This window comes from Ursus americanus, chromosome 4 (assembly GCF_024610735.1).
Source record: "Ursus americanus isolate L20-20 chromosome 4, mUrsAme1.1.p, whole genome shotgun sequence".
NCBI lineage: Eukaryota > Metazoa > Chordata > Mammalia > Carnivora > Ursidae > Ursus > Ursus americanus.
Genome location: NC_142130.1, coordinates 38,070,133 through 38,093,930, shown reverse-complemented (window position 1 = coordinate 38,093,930; position 23,798 = coordinate 38,070,133). Strand labels below are relative to the sequence as shown.

The following is a 23,798-nucleotide window of genomic DNA, read 5'->3' as shown; positions in this document are numbered from 1 at the left end:
TCACCTTTAACATTCTAGCAGACATCTTCACTCTCTTTTCCTTTGCATCTTTTTTAACATAGCTAAATTCACAATGTATATTTGAATTTGTGTCTTGTTTTTCTTTTACCGACTTATGAGCATTTTCCGTATTAATTACGGAATTAATTAAGTGTATTAATTACTTTTCATAAGCAACAAATAATCTTGAGTGAGGTAAGTAAATTTATCCACACCCTTGGTTTCTTCATGTGTAGAATCAACAACTGGATCATGCAACAGTCACCTGGAGAGCTTTTAAAACACAGATTGCTGGGCCCCACCTCCAGAATTTCTGATTCAGTGGGTCTGGAGTAGGGCCTGGGAATTTGCACTCCCAACAAGTTCCCAGGAGATGCTGAGGCTGCCAGTCAGAAGACCACATTTGGAGTACCAGTGAAATGAGGAGATCGAGTTGTGGGATTTCCAAGGTCACTGCTGGTTTCAAAATCTAAGTGTTTGCATATTTTTCAAATTCTTTGAAAAAACCCAACCAACTTTTAAAACACATGACTTTTCTAAACTTTAACAAAACCTCATGATTTTTTTTAAATACAAAAGAATATCATCTACATTTAAAACGAATTGTTCCCACTAGTAACTCATATGCATTCCATACTTGCTTCTCTTTGAAGTTACCTGGATTTTTAGAAGAATATTTTTAAAGGACAGTTAGACTTATATCTAATACTTTATTGTTTTTCTTTACATAGTTCCATATGTATTGAAAAGCTGTGCAGAATTTATAGAGACTCACGGCATTGTGGATGGAATTTATCGGCTTTCAGGAGTCACCTCAAATATACAAAGGCTGAGGTAAGCTGAAAGAACAGCCCCCAAAAGAATTTTTCCGCGATCCTTCCTCTGTGCATACCTCTGTCTGCCGGGATTGGGGGTATGAAAAACCTGAAGGGGTTGAGGGAAGGGTGGCAGAGCAGATCAAGTGTGATGTTTTCAGATGCCTAACTGTTCTTAATCTAATCAGGAAATCCTCTAGTCTGATGTAATTCTTTCCAACAAAAGCTGCTGAGGGTTTTTAATCTGTTTCTTTGTCTTGTACCAGGTTTATCCTTCTAAGGTGGATTCAGTTGAACTCAAAAGATTTAAATCACAAGTTGGAACAACATGATTCATTATCATTCCCTTGCCTGCCCAGAGCTCAGTTAGGTCTCCATTCAGAACTTGGAGATGATGTGATGATGTTTTCTGTGGGCCCACACTCAACATTTGATAGTTCACTTGGTCAGGAAATAAAAAATCTGCATGATCGTGCATTTCTCTCAATGAGGTTGATATTTTAAAAATTATGGGTAGATGAACTCTTTCCAATTCTATAGATTTATCCTAAATAATTCTAAAATATATCCTAGAATTTTTAGGAAGAAATTTCTATCCCATTAAGAGTACAATAACCTTCACACAACACACAGATATGTATGTGTATGTTTTATATGTATTATATATATATAATAAAGGGAGTAAATATATAGTATATTTACAGAGAGTTTTATCAGGTGTTATTTTTATATATTTCTATGTTTAATTATAAGTGTAGACTTTTAAAACAATAAAAACATTCATGTTACCAGATTAGTCCATTAAGTTTAATAGATTGTCCAGTTAATTCATCTTCTCTCTTCTTCCTCTGATTTGGTTTTCTGCCCCTCGTCCCCCCATCACAATTGTAATGACAGTCTACAGAAGGAATAAGACATCGTTTTTACTCCTGGAGAAGTGGTGGCTGTTGAAAACAAACTGCTTTGTTACAACCATCGATTTTAACAGCTCTACGTACTTACATAATTTCACTAATTTACCACCGTGACGTTTTTTAGAGTTTCAACAGCTAATAATTTTTAATGTTTTACCCTTAGCTCCGAAGTAGACTACACAGTAGTTGATACGGGGGGAGAACCCTTGGGCAATAGCCAGAATCTTTTTCATTAAAGGACCGACCTTAGCCTCCGCCGGGAAATTTTGGCTACATAAATGGACAAGCTCCAAATTTGTTCTCGTTCAGCTCTTCTGCTCTCTTAAAAACAAAAACACCAAAACACACACACACACACAAAAAAAACAAGCCCGTGAGTTTATAAGGCGCTGCAAGGTTTTCTTTTCAGGGCCCCACCCAGCTCCTTTCAGGTTCCGACAGCATCAGGGATTTCCCCACCTTTGTTAAAGGGCCAGAACCAGGTGACAGGAAGCCGGGCAGGGGGCTGTTTTGAAATGCTGGCTCTGAGAGTCCCGTTGACTTTGCCACTCTGCGGCTGACCAAATGAATTCTCTAACTTCTCCTCTCCATGAAAACTCCAATTTGTCATTTTTTAAACAGGTTTTTAACTTGTAAGTAAATTTTATTTGAAGCAGTGTACTCACATCACCTTGGTCAAGAAATGTTTTTTAATAGAAACAAGGCCTGGAATCTGATGTTGTTCCCAAACACCTCACTATACACTGTTTACAAGAAGATATTTCTACTCTCATCTATCCCGTGGGAGTCACTATCAGGCAGCCTAGGAGGGTTCGAGTCTCCAGATAAAACAAGTTTGTTGACATGAGTATATGGAGATGAATGATAACAATCTGACTCGCCCTGGTTTTGGTCTCTCCTCCAAGGAAGAGAAGTTCATTTGGAACTGTGTTTTGGAAGAACTGGAATCTCAACAGGCTTTTTTGGCAAATTGCTTTCGTATTTCCCCACTGTACATAACTGAAACTGGGACATAATGCCCCAAGAAATCCATTTGTAAATGGGCATGACATTTTTTGAATGACAGCAGCTTTCACAGAGAAGATCCAGACCTGAAGTGGAAGTCTTCCCAGAGCTTCCTTGTGCCTGGAAGAGAAGGTCATTTTGATCAAGGTCAAAAATAGAGTCAGATCAGCAGTTTAAGGTCTTTTTACCCCTAAGCAGCCAAGTGGTTGCTGACACCGAGCACATGCTCTCAGGATTGTTATGTCTCTGTCTGTGTTGTTTCAGGCAAGAGTTTGGCTCGGATCAATGTCCAGATCTGACAAGGGAAGTGTACCTCCAGGACATTCACTGTGTGGGCTCGCTCTGCAAGCTCTACTTTAGGGAGCTGCCCAACCCCCTCCTGACTTATGAGCTCTATGAGAAATTCACGGTGAGTGTTTGGATTTCCATTATGGTTATTGGGTGGGACTACTGGATGGGCCAAGGAGAGTTTCAACATTAAAATAACAATAATAAAACTCAACAGATGGTTGACATTATCTTAGCCAGGTAATGGAAGTAGGATGCTAGAGTGAGGGAAAAAAGGTAGTGGGTCCATTGGCTAAATTTTTCCTTTCTTAGATTTTCAGAATCATGTTTATTTGTTTCAAGAGCAAGATTAGAACGATCTCTGTGCTTACTTAACCAAATGTGCCTCATTGTATAGGGGGAAGCTAAGCACCAGAGATGTGAAATGACAGGCCCAAGGTCACACAGCAGGACAGGAACCTAAGACTCCAGATGTACGCCTACTGCTGGTTCATTTTCATCAGGCTTCTCCTTCTGTAGTTCTTTTGGGGGTTGGGGAACGAGGTGGGCAGGCAGAGAAGGGAGAGAGAACAAACCCAAGTCAAGGGAGAGATCAGAAAGCTGGAAAGAGGAAAGAATCTGGGCAATGCAGGTGAGAGGAAGGGCAGGCTGGGCCCGTGAGTTGGGTTGGTGGAAGGTGGATGGGCAGAACATTTTACTAGCAGCTCTGTGGTTACCAAGTAGGAGCACCTGTAGGAAAAACAGAAAGGATAAATGCTGACAGGATGTCTGTAGAGACAGTATTAAAAATCTGGCTTGAACGTTTGGCTGCTGGGGTGGAGGTGCAGAGTATGTGGAGAGATGGATTTAACCAAGACTGAGATTCGGCTAATAAAGGGGGGTGAGGAAGATGAGGGTGTATGCAAGAGAGTGACTGAAATAGTTGACCATGGAATTTTGTCTGGATAAGAGCGGAAGTGAGGCTGTAAGGCAGTGAATAACAGCGAAAAAGTATTATTGATAGATTATTCATCCCAATGAGGTCAATAGACGGTTAGAGTGGGGTGGTCAGAGGGGATGTTTGCAATTAAGATTATGGAGGAGTTGCAATTATTGATAAAGACCAGATCTAGGCTCTAACATGGGAAGCCATCTTTCTCATGGCTCCTATAATAAACTTATTTTGAGCATATAAAAGGTTCTTCAATTCCAAACGGTATAGGAATAAGTGGATGCATTTTAAATGTTGGATTTGGACCACTAAAATTTCGATAATAGAGGGGAACACTCATAATGATAACTGGAAAAGAGCAGATGCATAATTGTGTACTAAAATATGATTAAAGAGAAAGATGTTCAAAGGATGAATAGCCATTTCTTTCAATGATGAGATTATAGTTTTTCCTGCTTCTTTAGACTTTAACATTCAAAATCTCATCTACTAAAAGTACATTAATTTTTTAACGAAGACTATTAGGTCAAAAGATAAAAAACTTGGGCCTAGAGGTTGATTACTAGAGAAGCCAACATACACCATCTGATGTGAAGTGTCAGGGGTTTGTGGACCCTGAGAGATCTAAGGGGACCTCGAGATCTAAGGCTGAAAACAAATGAGCCTCTGCGCTGAGTGGCTAAGTCAAAAATAATGGCAGCCTCTAACCATTGAAACCATAGAGGAGTCTTTCCTGGGAACCAGGAGGAAAAGTTGTGGGTCTCATGTGAGTCTGCCAGATTATAATCACCATCACCATATGTGATTATTTCCTCACTTTAAAAGTAATCATATTTGGTAAAAGACAGTTTGGAAAATGGAGGAAAGTAGAAAGGAACTTTGTCTCCTCTCTTAAAGACTAAAGACAGCTACCATTTACATGTGGGTAATTCTTTCACTCTTTTATTCCTCACATAGTGTTTTTGTTGTATTTTGTTTTCTCAAATCAAAATAAAATTTTGTTGCAAAAATGAAAGCAATACAGAAAAGTGTAAAAGAGAAAGTATAAATTGCTGGAAATCCCACACCACAGGCATATCTGCTGCTAACATTTCAGGAGACATCATTACAGATCTCTCCCTTGCCTCTCTCTCTTTCTCAAGCTCTCTCAATCTGTCTCTCTCTTTCTCTCTCCCCATTTTTCCTTCTCAATACTATATATCGCTGCTTTGGAATGTAACTCAACAATGGGACCATCTTTCCGTGCTAACAGATAGAGAAACATTATTTTTGCAGAGTATTTTCTTGTATGTGCAATGAATTTCTGAAGCCAGTTTCCTACTGACGGACATTTTGACTTTTTGTTTCTTAACACTTTGCTTTTATAAAACAACGTGATAATAAATATTTTTGTACATATATCTTTATCCTTTTATATCTTTAGGAAAAGATCACAGATTTAGATTTATTGTGTAAAAAACTCTTTTTTAAAATTTTGTTATGTATTGTCAAATTGTTCTCCAGAGAGATAAGAATGGTCTTTTCCCTACAGCCTCACTAACAGTCGGTATTTCTAATTTGTTAAATTTGTTAAATTATTTGCCAATCTGAATCAACCAAAAATATCTTATTTTGTTTCATTTTGTGCATAAGACTTTATTGTCTTTTTCTACAGTTTTAATCTTATAATAAAGATGACAGGAGATTAATATTCTTTAATTATACAGAAGTCCTACCTATTAATAAAAAGAAAAAAAAAACCCACATAACAAAAACCACCTGCTAAACAAATGAGCAAAGAGCTTCAACGATTCATAGAAGAAATATAGTTTTTAAAAAATTACAAATGTACCTGAAACTGATGTAACATCGTCTGTAACTACACTTCAATTTTTTAAAAAAGTCAGGTAGACAGGTTTTTTGTTTTTTCTTTCTTTTTTTTTTTTTTTTTTGAGAGAGAGAGACAGAGAGATCCTATGAGAGAGAGAGAGAGAGAGAGAGAGCGCAGGGGGGAGGGGTAGAGGGAGAAGCAGGCTCCCCACTGAGCAGAGAGCCTGATGTGAGACTCCATCCCAGGGCTTTTGGATCATGACCTGAGCCAAAGGCAAATGCTTAACTGACTGAGCCACCCAGGCACCCTAAGTAGACAGTTTTGAAATGTAAAAAAAATTTTTTAATTTAAAAATAAAAATTATAAATATTAGAAAAATATATTTGCATATTAAAGAAACATTTTTTAATGTTTTTTATTACATTATTTTAGTCAACATACAGTACATCCCTGGTTTCTGATGCAAGGTTCGATGATTCATTAGTTGCATATAACACCCAGAGCACCATGCAATATGTGCCCTCCTTACTACCCATCACCAGCCTATCGCATTCCCCCACCCCTCTCCCCTCTGAAGCCCTCAGTTTGTTTCTCAGAGTCCATAGTCTCCCATGCTTCACTCCCCCTTCTGATTACCCCCCTTTCTTTATCCCTTTCTTCCCCTACCGATCTTCCTAGTTCTTATGTTCCATAGATGAGAGAACAATTTTTTAACAGTATTTCGTGCTGGCAACCTTGTGGTGACACTGGCTCTTTTATGGTGCTTTGTTATCTTTTTAAAATTTTATTTTCAAAAAACTCTACACCTGGCATGGGATTCGGACTCACAGCCCCCAGATCAAGAGTTGCATGGTCTATGGACTGAGCCAGCAGGTGCTCTTCTCTGGTTTTCTACGCTGAAAATTGTGAATTGGCTGGACACCTCAGAAAGGCATTTGAAATTACTATTGAGAATCCTAAAGTGCTCATATTTTTTAAATATAGTAACTCCATTTCTAGAACTACATTCTAAGATAATAATCAGATGTGCACACAAGTAATGGACTTCTAAATGTCTCATTGCGGTAGTATAATCCCAAAATGTGGGGAGTACCTATGTGTCTAACAATAAGGGAAAGGTTAAGTAAATGATAATAAATCTATTATTTTTGATCCTGGGTAGCCATGAAAAGTTGCATTTCTGAAGGGTATTTTATCAGCCACAATGTAACAAAGTTAAACGGCAGAAAGCAGTATATGCGACTGACTAGGAAGCAACGCGTGTTCGTGTTTGGTGCCGGGAAGACAGGCTGATTGCTTCGTGTATGCTTCACACGTGAGTAGGTTAATAGTTGTTACGTCTGGCCGGTAGGATAGCAAGGGATTATTAACTCCTTCATGTTTCACAATTTAATTTTGAGCACTCGTATTAGTTTCCTGTAGGTGCTGTAAGAAATCACCACAAACTTAGTGGCTTAAACAGCAGAGATTTGATCCCTCCTAGTTCAAGAGCCCAGAGGTCTGAAATCAGTTTCACGGGCGAAATCAAGGTGTGAGCAGGGCGGTGCTCCTTCCAGAGACTCCGGTGGTGGGGCGGGGGAGGGGGCGGCGGCGCGGAAGTGGTGGTGGGGCGGGGGAGGGGGCGGCGGCGAGGAAGTGTTGCTCGCCTCTTCCAGCTTCCGGTGGCTGCCAGCACTCATGGCTTGTGGCCACATCACTCCCATCTCTGCCCCTGTGATGGCACTGGCCTCTCCTCTTGGTCTGTGTCAGATCTCCCTCTGCCTCCCTCTTATAAGGATAGCCGTGATTGCATTTAGGGCCCATCCGGTTAATCCAGGATCATCTCCTCTCAAAACCTTTAATTGAATCACATCTGCCAAGACTCCTTTCCCAAATAAAGTAACATTGACAGGTTCCAGAGATTTGGGCCTGATATCTGGAGCAATTTTCAGCCTACTATATTACATGTTAATTTTATCAGAAAGAAAAGTTCATTTTAGGAAAAATTCAATTTTGTTCAGATTGATTCAGCTAGAATTATTACACCCAAAAGAAAAGTTGCTGATTTGGGATTTTTGGAGAAGGCAGTTTAGAGAGGTGTTCAATTTTATACTAAATTTATATGGAAATAACTTCTTTGTGTTATCAGACTCCCTCATTCAATTGCAAGCTTCCTGAGGACAGAAGCAGTGTTCATTTTGTTCGTTATTGTGTTTCCTTTCCCTGCTCTCTAGCTACTGGAAAATGCTTACCTAGTAAGCCTTTGCTGACAGGTTTGTGGACCCACACACCTCGTTTGAAATATCACTTGGAATGGGCTACTAGTGGGTGGCAGTAGGCAAAAGCAGACTGGCTGGGAGCTCAAGATTGCTGCAAACCAGGGAAAGGGGGAGCAGTGGCCACTGCCCTTGGTTTGCCTAGGACCTATATCCCAGGAAACCCTTAATCTCAGGCAGACCAGGATGACGGGAAATTGCAGATGGGCCAGGTCACGTAATTCTAGCCGGGGCACAGGGCTGCAAGCACCTGACTCCTGGGGTACCACACGGACCAGGTTCCAGCACTCTCTGCTGACGAAATCCAAAGGCAGAGACATGAGTGGTGGTGAAACAAGAAAGGAATTTATTTCAGTGAGGTCAACACCGGGAGACCATGGACTAGTGTCTCCAAGACCGTCTACAAAGTCCCGAAGATACTTTCCAGGTTTATACAAGGAAAATGTGGGGCAAAGGTGGGTGAGTACATGCAGGTGGGCAGTGAAGGTCAAACAGATCTTTGTCTTGGGGTCAGTCATATGGGGTCTTGCTGGCTCAGGGCAGTCCTTCTGGCCTGAGGAGTGGTTTTATTCCCCTCAGAGGATGCTTTGCCCACAGGGCAAAATCTCTGAGTTGAGATAAGCTGGAAAGAAGAACTTAACTCAAAGTTTGAGGTCAGATAGAGGTAGTTGAAGTTCTCTGTCACAATCAGGCTTGTTCCACGTGTGTGACAAAGATGGAAAGGTATAAGGACTGTCTGGAAGGACACACAGAGTTTGCCTCTGGAGACAACCTCTGAAGGTCTGTGGTCGTCAAGAAGACTTTCTTCCGTGTATTCCTCTGAATACTTTCATTTTTTAAATGATGTGCATGAATTACTTTTTAGGCTAATAGATTAAAATAATTTACTGAGTTGTAGCTGGGGCACAACTGGAAAGGAGAGGCATGGGTTGTTTGTTCCCCCTGGTGACAGGACTGCCCAGGCAGCAGGACTTGAGCTCTAAGGGTGACAGTGGTGTTCAGGTAAACAGATAAAACGAGGGCAAGGGGTCCACCAGAAGGAGAGAGAGTCCAGTCTTGGACCAGGTCCTCAAAGGGCAGGAAGCCGATCTCATTGATACTGATTGGAAGAGAATAAACAGTCACAGATTCATCCTAGGTCTTTTAAGATTTAACTTGTAGCCAGATTAGCTTGGCAAAAGTTGAGTGAAATTCTCTTTCAGGCAAAAAATTGGGGTAGGCAAAGTTTCATCTCCCCTCCCCTAATTCCCTGATGATAGGTTCAGCCAACCTAATGGGGGAACATAGAGCTAAAAACAAGTTTGTAGGACTGGACCCCTCCAGGAGAAACTACAGGATCTAGAGGGCTTCTAATAGGATGGGGAGAGGCTGTGAACAATGAAATAAACAAGAATCCCAAATGGGACCTGCAGGCATCAGGGGAGGACCCGCCCAGCCTCTCAGAACAAAGATGACTAACAGCTTCCTAAAATATCAAAGAAACTTTCCATGAGGGCTATTAAATTGACCTGCACCTTTATTCCCCAGACACATTTTTAGAAAAGGGGGGGGGTACTGTACAAAGTTTGCCGAGAGGAAGAGAGGCTTCCCACCCGTCCACCTTTGCAGGATAGAACATGGGAGGGTCCACACTGCATTCCACAGCCCCTCTTTCCTCAGGAGCTTCTCTCCCCTGGCCCCCATTACGAATTTCTCAGGAAGAAAGCAGGGGTGTCAGGGTTCCTACTCCAGGCCCCATTCTTGTTCCCACCCTCCACCTCCTCCGTATCTCAAAAATTGAGGGTTGTAACAGAGATCATGCTTATGCTGGTTCTGTTCTCAGGCTTGCACCCCCACCTGAAGATTGGGACACCTGTGACCATGACCCTCCCGGTTCCTCATTTCTCCCACCAATGCTTAGGAAGCAAAATCTCAAGTTTTCCCACGCAGAGAATGTTGACAATCTTTTAAAACAGTTGGTGTTCTTGTATGTTTTACTTCAATTAAATTAAAAGGGGAGGGGAGAAGGGAGAGAAGAAAAGGGGGAAAAATTGGTGGACAAAGCCCTGGCATGATGTCCCACATAGATGGAATATAACAAATTCAACAAATATGGAGGAAGTGCCGACTGGGTGCCAGGCACTGCTCTAGGCTCTAGGACTCATCACATCCCTGCACCTGCAGAGCTTACGTCTAGCATGGGAGACAATAAGCAATAGACTAATCAATAAGTATGTGATATCATATCAGTAATGGTGGGGAGGGCTGTGGTAAACAATGGAGACAAGTAAGGGAGGCAGGAAGTCCAGGCCAGGCAGCCCTTAGGACTTCTGCTCTAAGAGCAGAACAGACCCAGCACATGTGGCCTAGGGTAGGGCCTGGCCTAACAGAAAGTGCCCAGTACATTTCCTTCTACTTTTCTGTACCTAAAAACTCTCATTACTGAGGGTATGAGCTTCAGCCTTTACACACAAGCAAAAAAAGGCTGCGGAAGCCTGAGCAGAGGTGAACCATATGAGAAAACCACACCACACTAGGACCTTCTTTCTGGCTGTATTGCAGGTGGCGGCATCTATCAAAGTAAAGAATGTATTCCTGATTTTACTTTTCCTTATATACAAATGGAAAGCAAGTTTCTGGCACTGGGAGGAAATTCAAGACCGTGTAAGGCACGTATGCCTGTGAACTCAAGGTCGTAAAGATTGACATGAGCTCAGGAGCTCTCTTTAAAGTGTGTCTTGATCTAGGTGGGGTTACACGGGTGTGTGCATATGAAAGAATGCATGGGGCTCTAGCTTAAGATTGGTGTATTTTTAACGTACGTAAAGCATACCTCAGTAAAAAAAAAAAAAGATGTGACTACCATTGACCTTACACTTAGGTACTGCTCCCACACTGGCAGTTCTCAAGCACTCCGCTGCTGCACTGGAAGGGGACCCCTTGAGCCTGGCCACAGGCAAGACAGCTTCTCAGGGCAGGGTACCAGGCATCTGCCCAGGGACATCTTTATCATGCAGAAATTTTGGGCAAGCCTGTGATCGCACTGCCTTTACGAATGCCCTTGGCTCTCCTTGAGGGCCCTGGGCAGGTGGGAGTGATGCAGGCTGGCTGGGTCCTCAGACCCAGAGTGGGGGGTCCCACAGGACCAGCCAAGAGGGTCCTTGGCTTGTCACAGGATGGAAGTCAAAATGCAAGCCAAGAAGAAGTGAGAGTAGAGTTTATTGAAGACATAGAGAGAGTAGATATGGACAGAGCATTTTCCAGAAGACCTAGAAAGAAGAAAAGAGTGAGTCTCATCTTTCCGTGGGGCCTGGGGTTTTTATTGAGGACGGTGGTTTGGTGCACGTGTCCTCTCAGTAATCCAGGAACAAAGGCTCCATAAGTCCCTTATGCCCTGGAGGAGGGGGTCTTGATGAGTCAGTGGTCTTGGAGACTGGTCATGACAACTCCACCAGGTCCCTCCTTACGTGTCATTGTGCTGGAAGACTCCAAAGAGATCATTAACTTCTCTCCCTTTGCAAGGAGGACGTATGTTATCTGTTCTGTAAGGCCTGTGTAAGGCGAGGGGCGTAGGACCTAGCAAGAACAGAAGCAGGAAAAGGAGCAAAAAAAAAAAAAGGGCTTTTTTTTCCATGTGGTCCCTTTGGTTTCCCTGTTTCAGGAGAACAAATACCCACACAGGAAACAACAAGAGAGCACGTCCAGGCGAGACCATCAGGTCTCAGAGACAAAGTTTTTACCCTGCTGAGAAGGCTCGTCTTCCCTGCTTCCTCACATCAGCATCTATGACAGTAGATGAGCCACTGAGTAGTGAGGTCATGGAATAGTGTCAGGTCAGGTAGGGAGTAGCTGTTTGCCCCCAAGAAGACAGCTGGCTGAGTAGACATGGAGCCACCCGTCATCTCCGTCTCTCTGTCTCTGTCTCTTTATCTCTCCCACTGTGAATCTCTGTCATTCTCTGCCACTACCACACACCCAAGATTCTACACCTTTTTCAGATACCTAACGACCTTCTGAGGACACACAACAGACCTGAGCAATCCACGTGTCACCGTGTGCACTTATTGTAGACACTTCGCATCACGAACCCTCGGATTTTAGTTGTTGGTTTTTACTAGAAAAGCATGCCTCTTGGAAGGATGATCTCTAGGCCTGGTTGGGAGGCTGGTGTACCAGAAACCTAAATAAAGCCAGGAGACACGGTGGGTGTCCTCCCTCTCAAGTACTCACTGGGCTACTTCACGTTCTTCTCCACAGGCAGCAGTGTCGCATTGCCCGGAGGAAGGCCAACTGGCCCGAATCCAAAATGTTATTCAGGAGCTTCCCCCATCCCATTATAGGTAAGAATCCTTGGTAATGGATGTCTATAGCCTCTCAAGGTGGTATAATACCAGAGATGTAGGCTGGTGTCATAAAAGGGAACAAGTTCAGTGGACAGTGACTCTCCTGTGGCATTTTGAGGTGGGTGAACAGGTCAACTTTTATCAGAGTGCGTTGGTGCCTACCCAGGGACATTGGCAGGAAGGGGAGGCCCATGTCCTATTTACTTGTGGGGCCCTCCTCAGACTCTCACTGGAAGTCATTCTGATCACAAAAGCCAGCCTCACTGGCTGTGATATCCGAGGTTCTTACCCAGATTCATAGCATAAGCAAATTTCTGGAATCCAGGACGGTTTTTAAATAGGGTTTGGCTGTAGCTCTTGAGCTTTTAGTTGACTGATCTATTTGCTCATCAGTACCATCCCCCACATCATCCCATCCTTCCATTTTTTTCTCACAGTTTAGCCCCTCATCTTACCACCTTTTCCAGGTTCTCTAAGCCTTTTTTTTAACAAGGGGAAAGATTTTGATGTGGTATAAGAAAGAACTTCTTATGGTAACAGATGTCATTCATCCATGAGATGAGTTCTCTAACTAACAAGGACCAAGTTACCCATAGCTTGGAGAATTCCAGAAAGAGCAGAGATAAGAACAAGTTTCAAGATTGTGGGCAGCAATGGTGGCCTGGGTAAAAGGAGGCCCAGGGAGCTGTCTCTGGTTCTCCAACAGCCTCGGCTGACTTCTGACAAAACCATACCCCTTCTCCACCCTGGGCCAGTGTGCCTAGAGCCAAGAAGATTATTTCCATCAATCTTGATAGCTTCCTGATATTCCTCCAAAATTCATGAGATAGAAATATTTAGACTCTCTTAAATCCAAACTTAGAAATTATCTCCAGATGTCAGGCTTTACACAGGCAATGAAGTTTCTAACTTTGTTAAAAAAAAAAAAAAATGAACCATTACAGGACCTTGGAATACCTGATTCGACACCTGGCCCACATTGCCTCCTTCAGCAGCAAGACCAACATGCATGCCAGGAACCTGGCCCTGGTGTGGGCGCCAAACCTGCTCAGGTAACCACCACACCCTCACCCTCTTACCACCCCATGGGCTCAAAGCAGCCCACCAACTGAAACGAAGACTGGATTCTTCAAAACTGAAGCCCCTTGAAGACAAACCTGTAGCTAAATGGTTGTTTGTAACACATGTAAATTAAGACGATTTTAATAGCCTGAGCTCTTTGTCTGCTATCCTGGCAACTCTGGGTTCCAAAGGCGTTTTCTGGTTACAACCAGCATGTGGCTAAAGTTACGGGTCTGTATGTTATAATTTCTTGAAAAGGCCTTTCTTATCTTTAGGGCTCATTGGCTTTTGTTGGTTTTGGTGGGGTCACTGCTTCATAGGACTTCCTAAATGATGGCCTGACCCACAGAACAATTGTGTGGGGGTGGAAAGAAATCCGATGCAGAAATAATCAATTCCTGTATATTCACAAATACAGTTTATAGTCTAGCAATGTATGGTACCTGGTAATTGTTTTCCAAATTTGTTCAGTGTGTTGGGCTTCACAGCCTTTGGAGAGTCCTTTCAATAGGTCTTAAATAGTTCAAATATTCTAGAGGTTAACAAACTGTATACATTTAGGAAATGGGGCTTGTACCGGCTCTCCCGACTGCTTTCCGTTGGGGGGTGGACTCACTCACTGAATGTGTTTCATCCATGATTTAGGTCCAAAGAAATCGAAGCCACTGGTTGCAATGGAGATGCGGCTTTCCTTGCAGTTCGGGTCCAGCAGGTGGTGATTGAATTCATATTGAATCATGTGGATCAAATCTTTAACAACGGCACACCTGCGTCCTTGGAGAACAACGGTAATGGCTTCTTCTGGCACACTCCCCACCAGGCCATCCTTCTTCTTTGCCTTACTCACGGGGCCCAAGAAGAAGTTAGGGTGGGCTTGCTTCTAGCTCTGAGTGTTGGCTGTGTGCGTGTGGGCTGACTGCTCCGTGTGTCAGCGTCTGGGGATCGTGCATACGTGTATGTTGGGCTGTGTGCAGCAAGACGCGTTCGTGGGTGGCCGTAGCAGTGAGCAGTTGCACACATGACCTATGCCTTGAATGCAGAGTTCTGCTGTGGAATAATCTATTGGTTTTAGTGAGTTATTTAACTTTCTGGATTATTATCTACAGGTAACATTCCTCCCTCACCTTTACTGTCATTGTGGTATTTCAGAAGACCCTTACATCTTCCTCTTGGAGTTTTCTGTGAATGTGCTAAGAGGCAGCATGGCCATACGCACATGTATATTCAGAATGTGTTCTCTTTGCAAACGTTTCTTGAGTGTTTGCTTTGTTCTGTCCTGCACCAGGCACTAGGCATACAAAAATGAGTGTGTATTTGTGGGCATGCGTACGCAGAGACTGGTTAGCGCTGAAACCCTGTGTGGCCATGTTGGTGAGAAAGATAGAGCTTTTGAGGCTGGACGTGAGAAGGTGCAAGACTATGATTCCCGGTAGCTCTCATAATGATATAATGCACGCTAGGAGTGAATTGGTTTCTGTTGCTTGGACTCTGTGAGCTTAATTTCTAAAAATCAAAAAATCTAGTTGGTCAAGAAGTCTTGTAACTATCACTTGTGTGAGTTTTCCAACATTAACATACGTCACAATCACCTGGAGGGCTGTTCAAACACAGATTACTGGATCTAATCCCCAGAACTTCTGATTCGGTGTGTCTGGAATGCTGCTGAGAATTTGTATTTCTAATGAGTTTTCAGGTGATGTTGCTGCTGCTGGTCAGGGTCCACACTCGGAGAACCAGTGGTGTATGAGAACCCTATCTGCAAAATATTTGTGTTCGCTGATTAAAGCATTCTTTTCTAGTTTAGCTAATGTAGTTGGAAAAAACAAGCATAACCATCAGAATAATCAATTGCAGTTAACATCCAATTCTGATTCCCGGTATAATTGTTCCCACCCCTACCCGTCCTCTATGTGGTTTGTAACCTTCCTTTGAAAAAATTTTTTATTGAAATAAAATTCACATAGCATAAAATTCACCATTTTAATCATTTTAAAGTATACAGTTCAGTGGCTTTTAGTGTAGTCACAGAATTGTGCAACCATCACCACCATCTAATTTCAGAACATTGCATCACTCCAGAAAGAAACCCCATACACATGAAACAGTCTCTGCACATTTCGCCCTCCCCTGAGACCCTGGCAGCCACAAAGCTACTTTCTATTTCTAGGGATTTGCCTCTTCTGGACATTTTATATAAATGGAATCATGCAACATGTGGTCTTTTGTGACTGACTTCTTTCACTTAGCACATGTTCCCTGAGTTTGACCCATATTGTGACGTACGTCAGTGTTTCCTCCCTTTTTATGGATGACTAGTATATCTCCTGTTGTATGCCTAATCGACATTTTGTTTATCCATTTGTCACTTGATGGCCATTTGGGTTGTTTCTACTTTTTGGTTATTAAAAATAATGCTGCTGTGAATACAGGTTTTTGTGTGAACACACGTTTTCGATTCTCTTTGTTATATACTTAGGAGTGGCTAATGTTTCTTTTATCTTTATTTTAACCTTCCCACTATAGATGTATTTTTTATCGTAAGCTATATAAATCCTTTTGGAAGGTAGGTGAGAAGATGCATGCATTCATTCATCCTTTTGAATCAACCGGTAAATTATTGGGGACTTATTCTATGCCAGGAACGATTGCAGGCGCTCCCTGTACATGATCTTGTGGGCTTATCACAACCAGAAAGTTGTTATCGACCTTATTTTATATGCGAAGAACCAGAGAACCAGAAAAGCTTAGTATCTGCCCAAGGCCATACAACTAGTAACTTTGACACTGAATGTTGAATCTAATTTTTCAGCCCATTGCTCTTTCCTTAACTCTATGCTGTCTCTATGAAGGGAAAAAAAAAAACAGGAAAATAGGCCAATAAACCATTGTGGAGAAGTAATGACTTCTGGGAAATGTTCTTCTCAACAGCAGGTCCTATCCACGACTACTAGTGTTAAAGCTGTTCCTGATTCCAGCCTGGAAATGCCTGTTCTCTTTGTGACCATTGCCTGATCATCTTTTGTACTGTACACTAAAATCCAAATCACTCATGAGTCTTTAACTCTTGATTGCCTCTATTACTTATTATACAATGCAGTTCATTTAAATGTTCTTGTCATGAGTTCGTATTGACTGGTAAGATAGCATCGTTAATGTTTACACAAAATGGAAGAAGCCATACCCTTTGGAATTTTAGATTTGGAAATAGGGCTCTATTTCAAATTGGAAAGATTTTAGTAGTCATAGAATCCAATACTTTTGTTTAATAAATCAGATCAATGAGGCCAGAGAGATTGTGATGTACCCAAGATTCATTAAAACATAAATATGTGGGGCGCCTGCGTGGCTCAGTCATTAGGTGCCTGCCTTCGGTTCAGGTCATGATCCCAGGGTCCTGAGATCGAGCCCCTCTTTGGGCTCCCTGCTCGGTGGGGGGCCTGCTTCTCCCTCTCCCTCTGCCTGCTGCTCCCCTGCTTGTGCTCATGCTCTCTGTCAAATAAATAAAAATAAAATCTTTTAAACAAAACAAAACATAAATATGCATTGAGCAACTTCTAGGTGCCAGGAACTATTCTACACACTGTGGACACATCAGTGTGCAAAATGGCAAAGATCCTGCCGTGCAGAGAGCTATGGTCTAGTTGGGAAGGCAAGCAATATACAAGATTACAAATAAATAGATTATCACTTCAAAGACACGAAACAGCATGAGGGAAACACAGCAGGTTAATGCAACGGTCAGTGATTTGGTGGTGTTGTTTTGGTACAGAATGGCCATGGTCTCTGAAGAAGTGATCTTTGAACTGAGACGTTATGACAAAAGGAACCAGTCATGTGAGGATCTGGGGGACGAATGTTCCAAACACAGAGAATAGAGATTATAAAAGCTCTGAAATGGAAAGGGGCTTGGACTGGTACAGAAAGTAGGCCAGTGTGGCTAGAGCCAGTAGGGTCTCCAAAGTGGTGTGCCCCACCCTAGGGGGCACCAAAGACTGAAGTACTGAACCACGGGTGTTGGAAGAAACTATTAGCATTTCTTTTTCGTTTCTTTCTATTGTACATTTTGTAATTTCTATGATTTTGTGTTTTCTGTTATATATAACACTAATACAGTGGCATATATGTATAATTTATAATGGGAGTATACATTCAAAAATTTTTACTGTGTATTTTTGTAGACCACTGGGTCAGTGGGCAAAGAGGAGAGGGAAAGCAGATGGAAGGTCCTTGTAGGTCAGGCTAGGAGTTTGGTTTGTTCTCAGCGCCATGGGAAAGCATTTGAGGATTTTGAGCAGGGAGTGCAGAGTCCAAGCATTCTGACCGTGGTGTGAAGGAGAGATGGAAAGGCAGCAAGTCTGGAAGCAGGGAGACCAGTGAAGGAGCAATGGCAGGTGGGCAATCATGGTGGCCTGGACTAGCATGTTAGCAGTGGACGGAAGGAAGGTGGCTAGATTTGGGATGCATTTTGGAGGTAAGAGTTATAGGACTTGCTTATAGGCTGGATGTGGGGGGAGGTGGTGCATCAGAAAAAGGAATGAATGAAAAATAACTCCTCCAGATTTCGGCTTACAGCTGGGTGGTCCATGGCGCCATTTACTGACTTGGCCAAGATGGGAGGGGGTAGCAGTTTAGTGGTGAAGAGCAGCCATCACAAGCTGTGTTATGAAATGATTGGTAAGTTAGAGATGCCTGTTAAACATCTAAGCAGAGACAATGAGCAGGCCTTAGGACACTGCAGCCTGAAACTAGGGGGAGAGGTAAGTGCTAACCCAACCGAGCTCTCCTGACTGGGCAGTGTAGGTTCCTCCCACTGATCCAGTTGCTCCCAGAATGATTGAAATTTTTAAGTAAATAAATAATTAACAAATCATAAACAATCTAGAATGCAAATATTAAGAATATATAAAATTTAAATATTTTAACCTCCTTGAGATTAAGTTGGAAAGCTGCGTTAAAGTTGGAAACTTTACTGAAAAGTTTTTAGAATCACGGATTTACTTAATTGCAGTCCTGCTGAAAGACTGCCATGCTTTTCCTCCTGGAAGGACCCCAGTGTCGCACACTGTCTCTGTTTTCTACCAGGCCATTGGTCAGTGGTTTTATTTCCCTCCTCCCAGAGACGGTCATGCTCTGCAAAGAGAAATAGTGCCATCACGGTGCTTTCTGAAAATTAGGTGAGTCCTGTACCAAAAAAGATTGCTTTAGTCTCTGTTGGTCCAAGTTATCGTTGAGTCTCTTCACACCTTCTGAAGTTCCAAAAAACTGGCAAGGGTGCCAAACACCACACAGAGGCCAACTTAGACCTCCTCTTCTTTTACTTAGATCAAGGTTTCTCAATCTTGGCACTATTGACATTTCATGCTGGATAGTTCTTTTTTGTTTTTTTTGTTTGTGCGTGTGGTTGGGGTTTTTTTCCTTTTCCATTTTCCACACTCAACAGCCCTCTTCAGTGCTCACAGCCCACCAGTGAGGAGGTTGGGCAATGGTTTGGGGCTGCCCGCTTCTCTGGCATGGGTCCACTGTGAGAGGCCCACAGAGAAGGGCCCGCCATTAGTGCAGCCCCATGCGCTGGTGCCGGCTAGCTCTTGGTGTGGGGCTGCGCTGTGCATTGTGGGATAGTTAGCAGCATCCTTGGCCTCTACCCACTAAATGCCAGTAGTACTCCCACACATGCTTATGACAACCAAAAATGTCTCCAGACATTGCCAAGTGTCCCTGGGGAAGGGGGGATGGGGGCTACAAAATTGCCCCAAGTTGAGAACCAATGACTTGGAGAAAAGAGAGGACCCTGGACACCATTGATCTATCATCATCACTTCCATTTCTTAAAACAAAAAATAAAAACAAAAACAAAAACAACCCCCCCCCAAAACCATAGAAAGAAAAGATTAGCTTGCATACACTTAACACCACTGAGTAGTGAGTAAAAAGCCAGCTATCTTTTAGGAAATAGTATAGGCCATAAACTGTCTTTTCACCGCAGAGGTTAAACCTTAGTGATCTAGGGACAGTACAGGTGCCCACGTTAAATCGCCTTGGAGCGTGTGGTCTGCAGCTGCAGGGAGCGGGAACGGTCTCCTGCCCTGTTCTGGCTGAGCGAGGCCACACCTATGGCTGGACATACGTTCCCACCTGGCCGAAGTACTAGGCAGTAGATGCTCAATAAATGTTTTCCTGTGAAGGAAGGAGAGAAGGAAGGAAGGGAGGGAGGGAAAAGTACAAGAAGTACAGGTTGCTTCCTGAAGCCCTACGTGCCTGCTGGCTGGCTGGCCATGAGGTTGTCAGTTTCCTATGTGCAGCCTCTGCCCCCAACCCCCAAAGTCCCCAGAAGCCTCCTGTCAGGGGGTCAGGGATGGAGGTGCTGTGGATGGGGAATCTGGCTATACCCAATGCACAGGCCTCCTTCCATGACTGAGCTCTTTTCTTTTTTGTATAGAAAACCCGCCCATCACGAAGAGCCTGACCTTGCCAGCCCTCTCCTTGCCCATGAAGCTGGTGAGCCTGGAGGAAGCCCAGGCCCGGAGCCTGGCTACTAACCATCCTGCTCGGAAGGAAAGGAGAGAGAATAGCTTGCCTGAAATTGTCCCTCCTATGGGCACCCTCTTCCACACCGTTCTTGAGTTACCAGACAACAAGTAAGCAGCATGCTCTTAAATTCTGGGGAGGATTTGGGTGGAGGGGGACAGAGGAGGTAGTCATATAGTCTCAGCATAGGTTGCGGGTCTGGATGTAAGGGAATATTCTGGAAGAGAAGGGAGCTGCCTCCACAACTCTCTCTCACTGGTGATTGATGTCTTCCCTCCCTGCCCCCAAGTTATCAAGACCAGCTCCCCATCAGAGATCCCTAAGTACCATGATGGGGGTGGGGCTCGGGCTCACAGGGGTCAAGAGTCATGGCTAAAATCCCTTTCTCCTTAGTTTAGACAAAACATCTTGACATTTTCAGAAGGAAGCTTGCTGAAATAAAAAACTTGACTCCCTCTCACCACCCTCCACCTCCAGGTGACATTATAAAAGCCGTAGAGATGAATGGAGGATAAGCTGACAAGCAGTGCCACTCTAGACTGAGAGCTCTGGGCAGGTGGCACTTGGGGACACATATGCCTGGCTTCCATGCCTCCTTCCATGTCCGTCAGAGCCCTCCTTCCCCTCCAAAACCAAACCAAACATCAGTTTTATTCATAGAATATTCTCTTTCTTCATTGCTTCCTCTGTTGTAACCCTGGTCTCCCCACATTCCCCTTCCCTTCTCGGCTTCACACCCTGCTGTAAAAAGTCGGCCGTGATTGAAGCAGGAGCCCCAAACTCTAGGCAGACAGTAGGCGGAAGGGCTGAAAAGTGAATTTTTCACTGGAGACTGTCGTCCTCAATGTTCGGTCAGTAGAAAGAGGTATGAAAATAGGCACCTCGGTCTTCTTGTCAGCATGATCCCCAAGATGGTGGCGCTATTTCCCTTTGAGGAGGGAGGAGTACTGCCATGTTACCCAGCGGAAGGGGTGCCTGTCACGGTGCATGTGCATTATGGCAATGGCACACCTAGATGTCACCTGGTGAGAAACCCCTCCATTTCCTGAAGTACATGGATCATGTTCTCTCGAGACTGAGCCCCATTATTTTGCTCCCTAAATCCCTGGAGAATAAGACTTCCACCCGGGGGTTAGAAAGGAGAGTACCCCAGGTGGACCATGAAGTGCATTTCTCTGTGCCTTAACCGCACATGGGTTCATCATACCCCAAGGTATGTGACCCTATAAAATACGTCCGTGGCCAAGTGCTTGAAAAAAACTGGGCTGGATTCAAAAGAAACCACCAAGCACTGCAGATCCATCTCTGATTCATTGTAAGAACATGTTGGGCTTGAGATCTGGATGTTCTCTGAGAACCCTGTGGAGAAAAGGCCCTTTGTGGAACCCACAAGTTGGAAGGTTTCATCGTGGAACTTTATGAAGTCTGATAGCTGGGAGAGCCAGAGCGGGGCAGGGCCTCTAGGGTGACCTCTGGTGGTGACCTCTGTTGGCCCCAGGCTCTCCAGAGCCAGTGTAGACTCTCCTTTTCCTGCCTCCTACTGAGGGAGCCTGGCAAGAGGCATCAGGGCAATAGAGTGAAGCCAGAGACACACTAATCGCCCCCCCAGCCCCCCACCCCCTCCGCCTTTCTCCGCAGCGATCTTTGACCACACCCTGCAGCCTCTGACTCTCCCAGGCCAGACCTTTTCCCAAGTCACTTTCTCATCTGCCCCCTTTTCAGTCCACGGAAGTCTTTGCCAGCCCTTTCCTCACCTGTGGATGACCAAGCAGAACAGCCAAAGTAGAGGGGGCATGATGGCACTGAGTTCTTTGGTCTTTGGTGTTTAATCCTTAAAAAATAGGTGTCTTTGAAAACCCAGAACTGCAGTGCTTACCAGAATTCCTACCAGAATTCCCAGAACTGTGTGCTTGCTTGTGATCTCCCAGTCTCCCACCCATCCTGCCTCTGTCTGCCCTCACCCCTGCCTTTAATAGCACACCTTTGCCCCTTCCCCTGAGGAATATGACAGCCTAGCTTAGTCGTCCAGGGCATCCCTAGACAGGGCCAGACTCGGGTTCAAACTGAGTTTTAGAGAGGAATTTCCTGAAATGTCAGAGCCATTCATAACCAAGAACGTGATTGGGCTATTCCTTCTCAATTTAAAGGTCCCAGTGAAATGACCAGTCACCAAACTAACCCTTTATTATGGCTTTATTATCCCTTTTTAGAAGAAAGCTCTCCAGTAAATCGAAGAAGTGGAAATCAATATTTAACCTGGGACGTTCTGGATCAGACTCCAAATCAAAGCTGAGTAGAAATGGGAGTGTATTTGTGAGAGGACAGAGGCTCTCAGGTAAGACTCACTAGCAGTTATGTTATATCAGATATATATTATATCAGAAAAACTCCATTCAGTCCACCTCCTGAGTAGGAAAAACCCAGTTCTGCGCTACTGTTTCCCTCCTGTGTGTCTCCTCACTGCCTAGACACAACACCTCACTTCTGACACTTCTGGTCACCAAATGTGTGGAGGTTTTTCCTCACAGCAAGCAACTCTCTGCTACACCATTGGCTGTTCTACAGCTTAGCTCAGTTCTGACACGGTCTATCCAGAGACAGCATCAGATCCCACAGGCTAAGGGCTCGTTCCCACAAGACGGCCCCCCACCCCGCACATTCACACACTTCAGACGCCAGTCACAAGCCTCACTGTCACCTGTGCTTCTGACCAACCAGCTGTAGACTGGAGGTTCTAAAGACCCCCTCCTCGGGTTCGATTAATTTGCTAGAGCAGCTCACAGAACTCAGAGAAACACTTCATTATGTTGACCAGTTTATCGAAGGATATGATGAAGGACACAGACAAACTGACAGTTGAAGAGATATGTAAGGTGAGGTCTGGGAGGGTCCTGAGCACAGGACCTTCTGTCTACCCCACAGAGTTGGGGTGCGTGACCTCCCCCCCCCTGGTGTGGATGTGTTTGCTTAACTGGAGACTCTCTGAACCCCATACTATTGGGATTTTATGGAAGCTTATCTCATAGGCATAATCAATCATAAACTCCATTTTCAGCCCTTCTCCCTTCTCAAGAGAATAGGGGGTGGGGCTGAACATTCCAAGCTTCTAATCGTGGCTTGGTCTTTCTGGTGACCAGCCCCCAACCAGGAGCCCACCCTCATTAGAACAGAAGACACTCTTATCACCTAGGACGTTACAAGGGTTTTAGCAGCCCTGTGCTCCTAAAACAGGGACAGAGACCAATATAGATTTTCTATTTTATAAATATTTATTTATCATATATATGAGGGGATATATATATACATATATATATAGAGAGAGAGATATCCCCCCGCCCCCTGTAGCTCTGCTTCTTAGGTCTTTGATCATGTCAAACTCAATAGACCTGAAACATAAACTTAAAGATTAACTAGGGAGTCTTTTTTTTAAAAAATAATTTTAGATTTACAAAAAAAAGTTGCAGAAATAGTACACAGAGAACCCTTGCACCCTTCACGCAGCTGCTTTTGATGTTAACCATAACACAACGAGCCAAGCCAAAGAATTAACATCAATATAATACTATCAAGTAATTTACAGACCTTACTCATAATTGACCAATTGTACAGCTAATATCCTTTTTCTGGTCCAGGGATGCACATTTCATTCAGTCGTCATGCCTCCTTAATCTCCTCCAGTCTTGGACATTTCCTCGGTGTTTCTGACCATGACACTTTGGCAGAGTATGGCGATTTATTTTGTAGACTGTATTTCAGCCTGGGTTGTCTGGTTTTTCCTGATCTGACTGAAGTTATGAATGTTGTGCCTGTCTCCGCGTGTCTGGTCAGGAGGCACATGGTGTCAATCTCTTTTTGCTGGTGATGTTGACTT

At 43.8% G+C, this 23,798-nt stretch overlaps 1 protein-coding gene and 1 non-coding gene across 2 annotated transcripts in view; one reads left to right on the top strand and one right to left on the bottom strand.

The window, feature by feature from the left end:
• The window catches only part of ARHGAP31 (Rho GTPase activating protein 31), a 99,842-nt gene that overhangs the window by 59,144 nt on the left and 16,900 nt on the right, over positions 1 to 23,798 (top strand). Inside the window, exons 2-8 of the mRNA XM_045785127.2 lie at positions 732 to 834; positions 2,999 to 3,143; positions 12,255 to 12,337; positions 13,285 to 13,392; positions 14,048 to 14,190; positions 19,839 to 20,037; positions 22,138 to 22,262. Coding sequence (XP_045641083.2) covers positions 732 to 834; positions 2,999 to 3,143; positions 12,255 to 12,337; positions 13,285 to 13,392; positions 14,048 to 14,190; positions 19,839 to 20,037; positions 22,138 to 22,262 — 906 coding nt within the window. The remainder of the gene's footprint in view (positions 1 to 731; positions 835 to 2,998; positions 3,144 to 12,254; positions 12,338 to 13,284; positions 13,393 to 14,047; positions 14,191 to 19,838; positions 20,038 to 22,137; positions 22,263 to 23,798) is intronic.
• On the bottom strand, positions 18,833 to 18,969 carry LOC123784470 (small nucleolar RNA SNORA42/SNORA80 family). The gene has a single exon (XR_006777461.1). It is a non-coding gene; the product is annotated as a small nucleolar RNA SNORA42/SNORA80 family (small nucleolar RNA).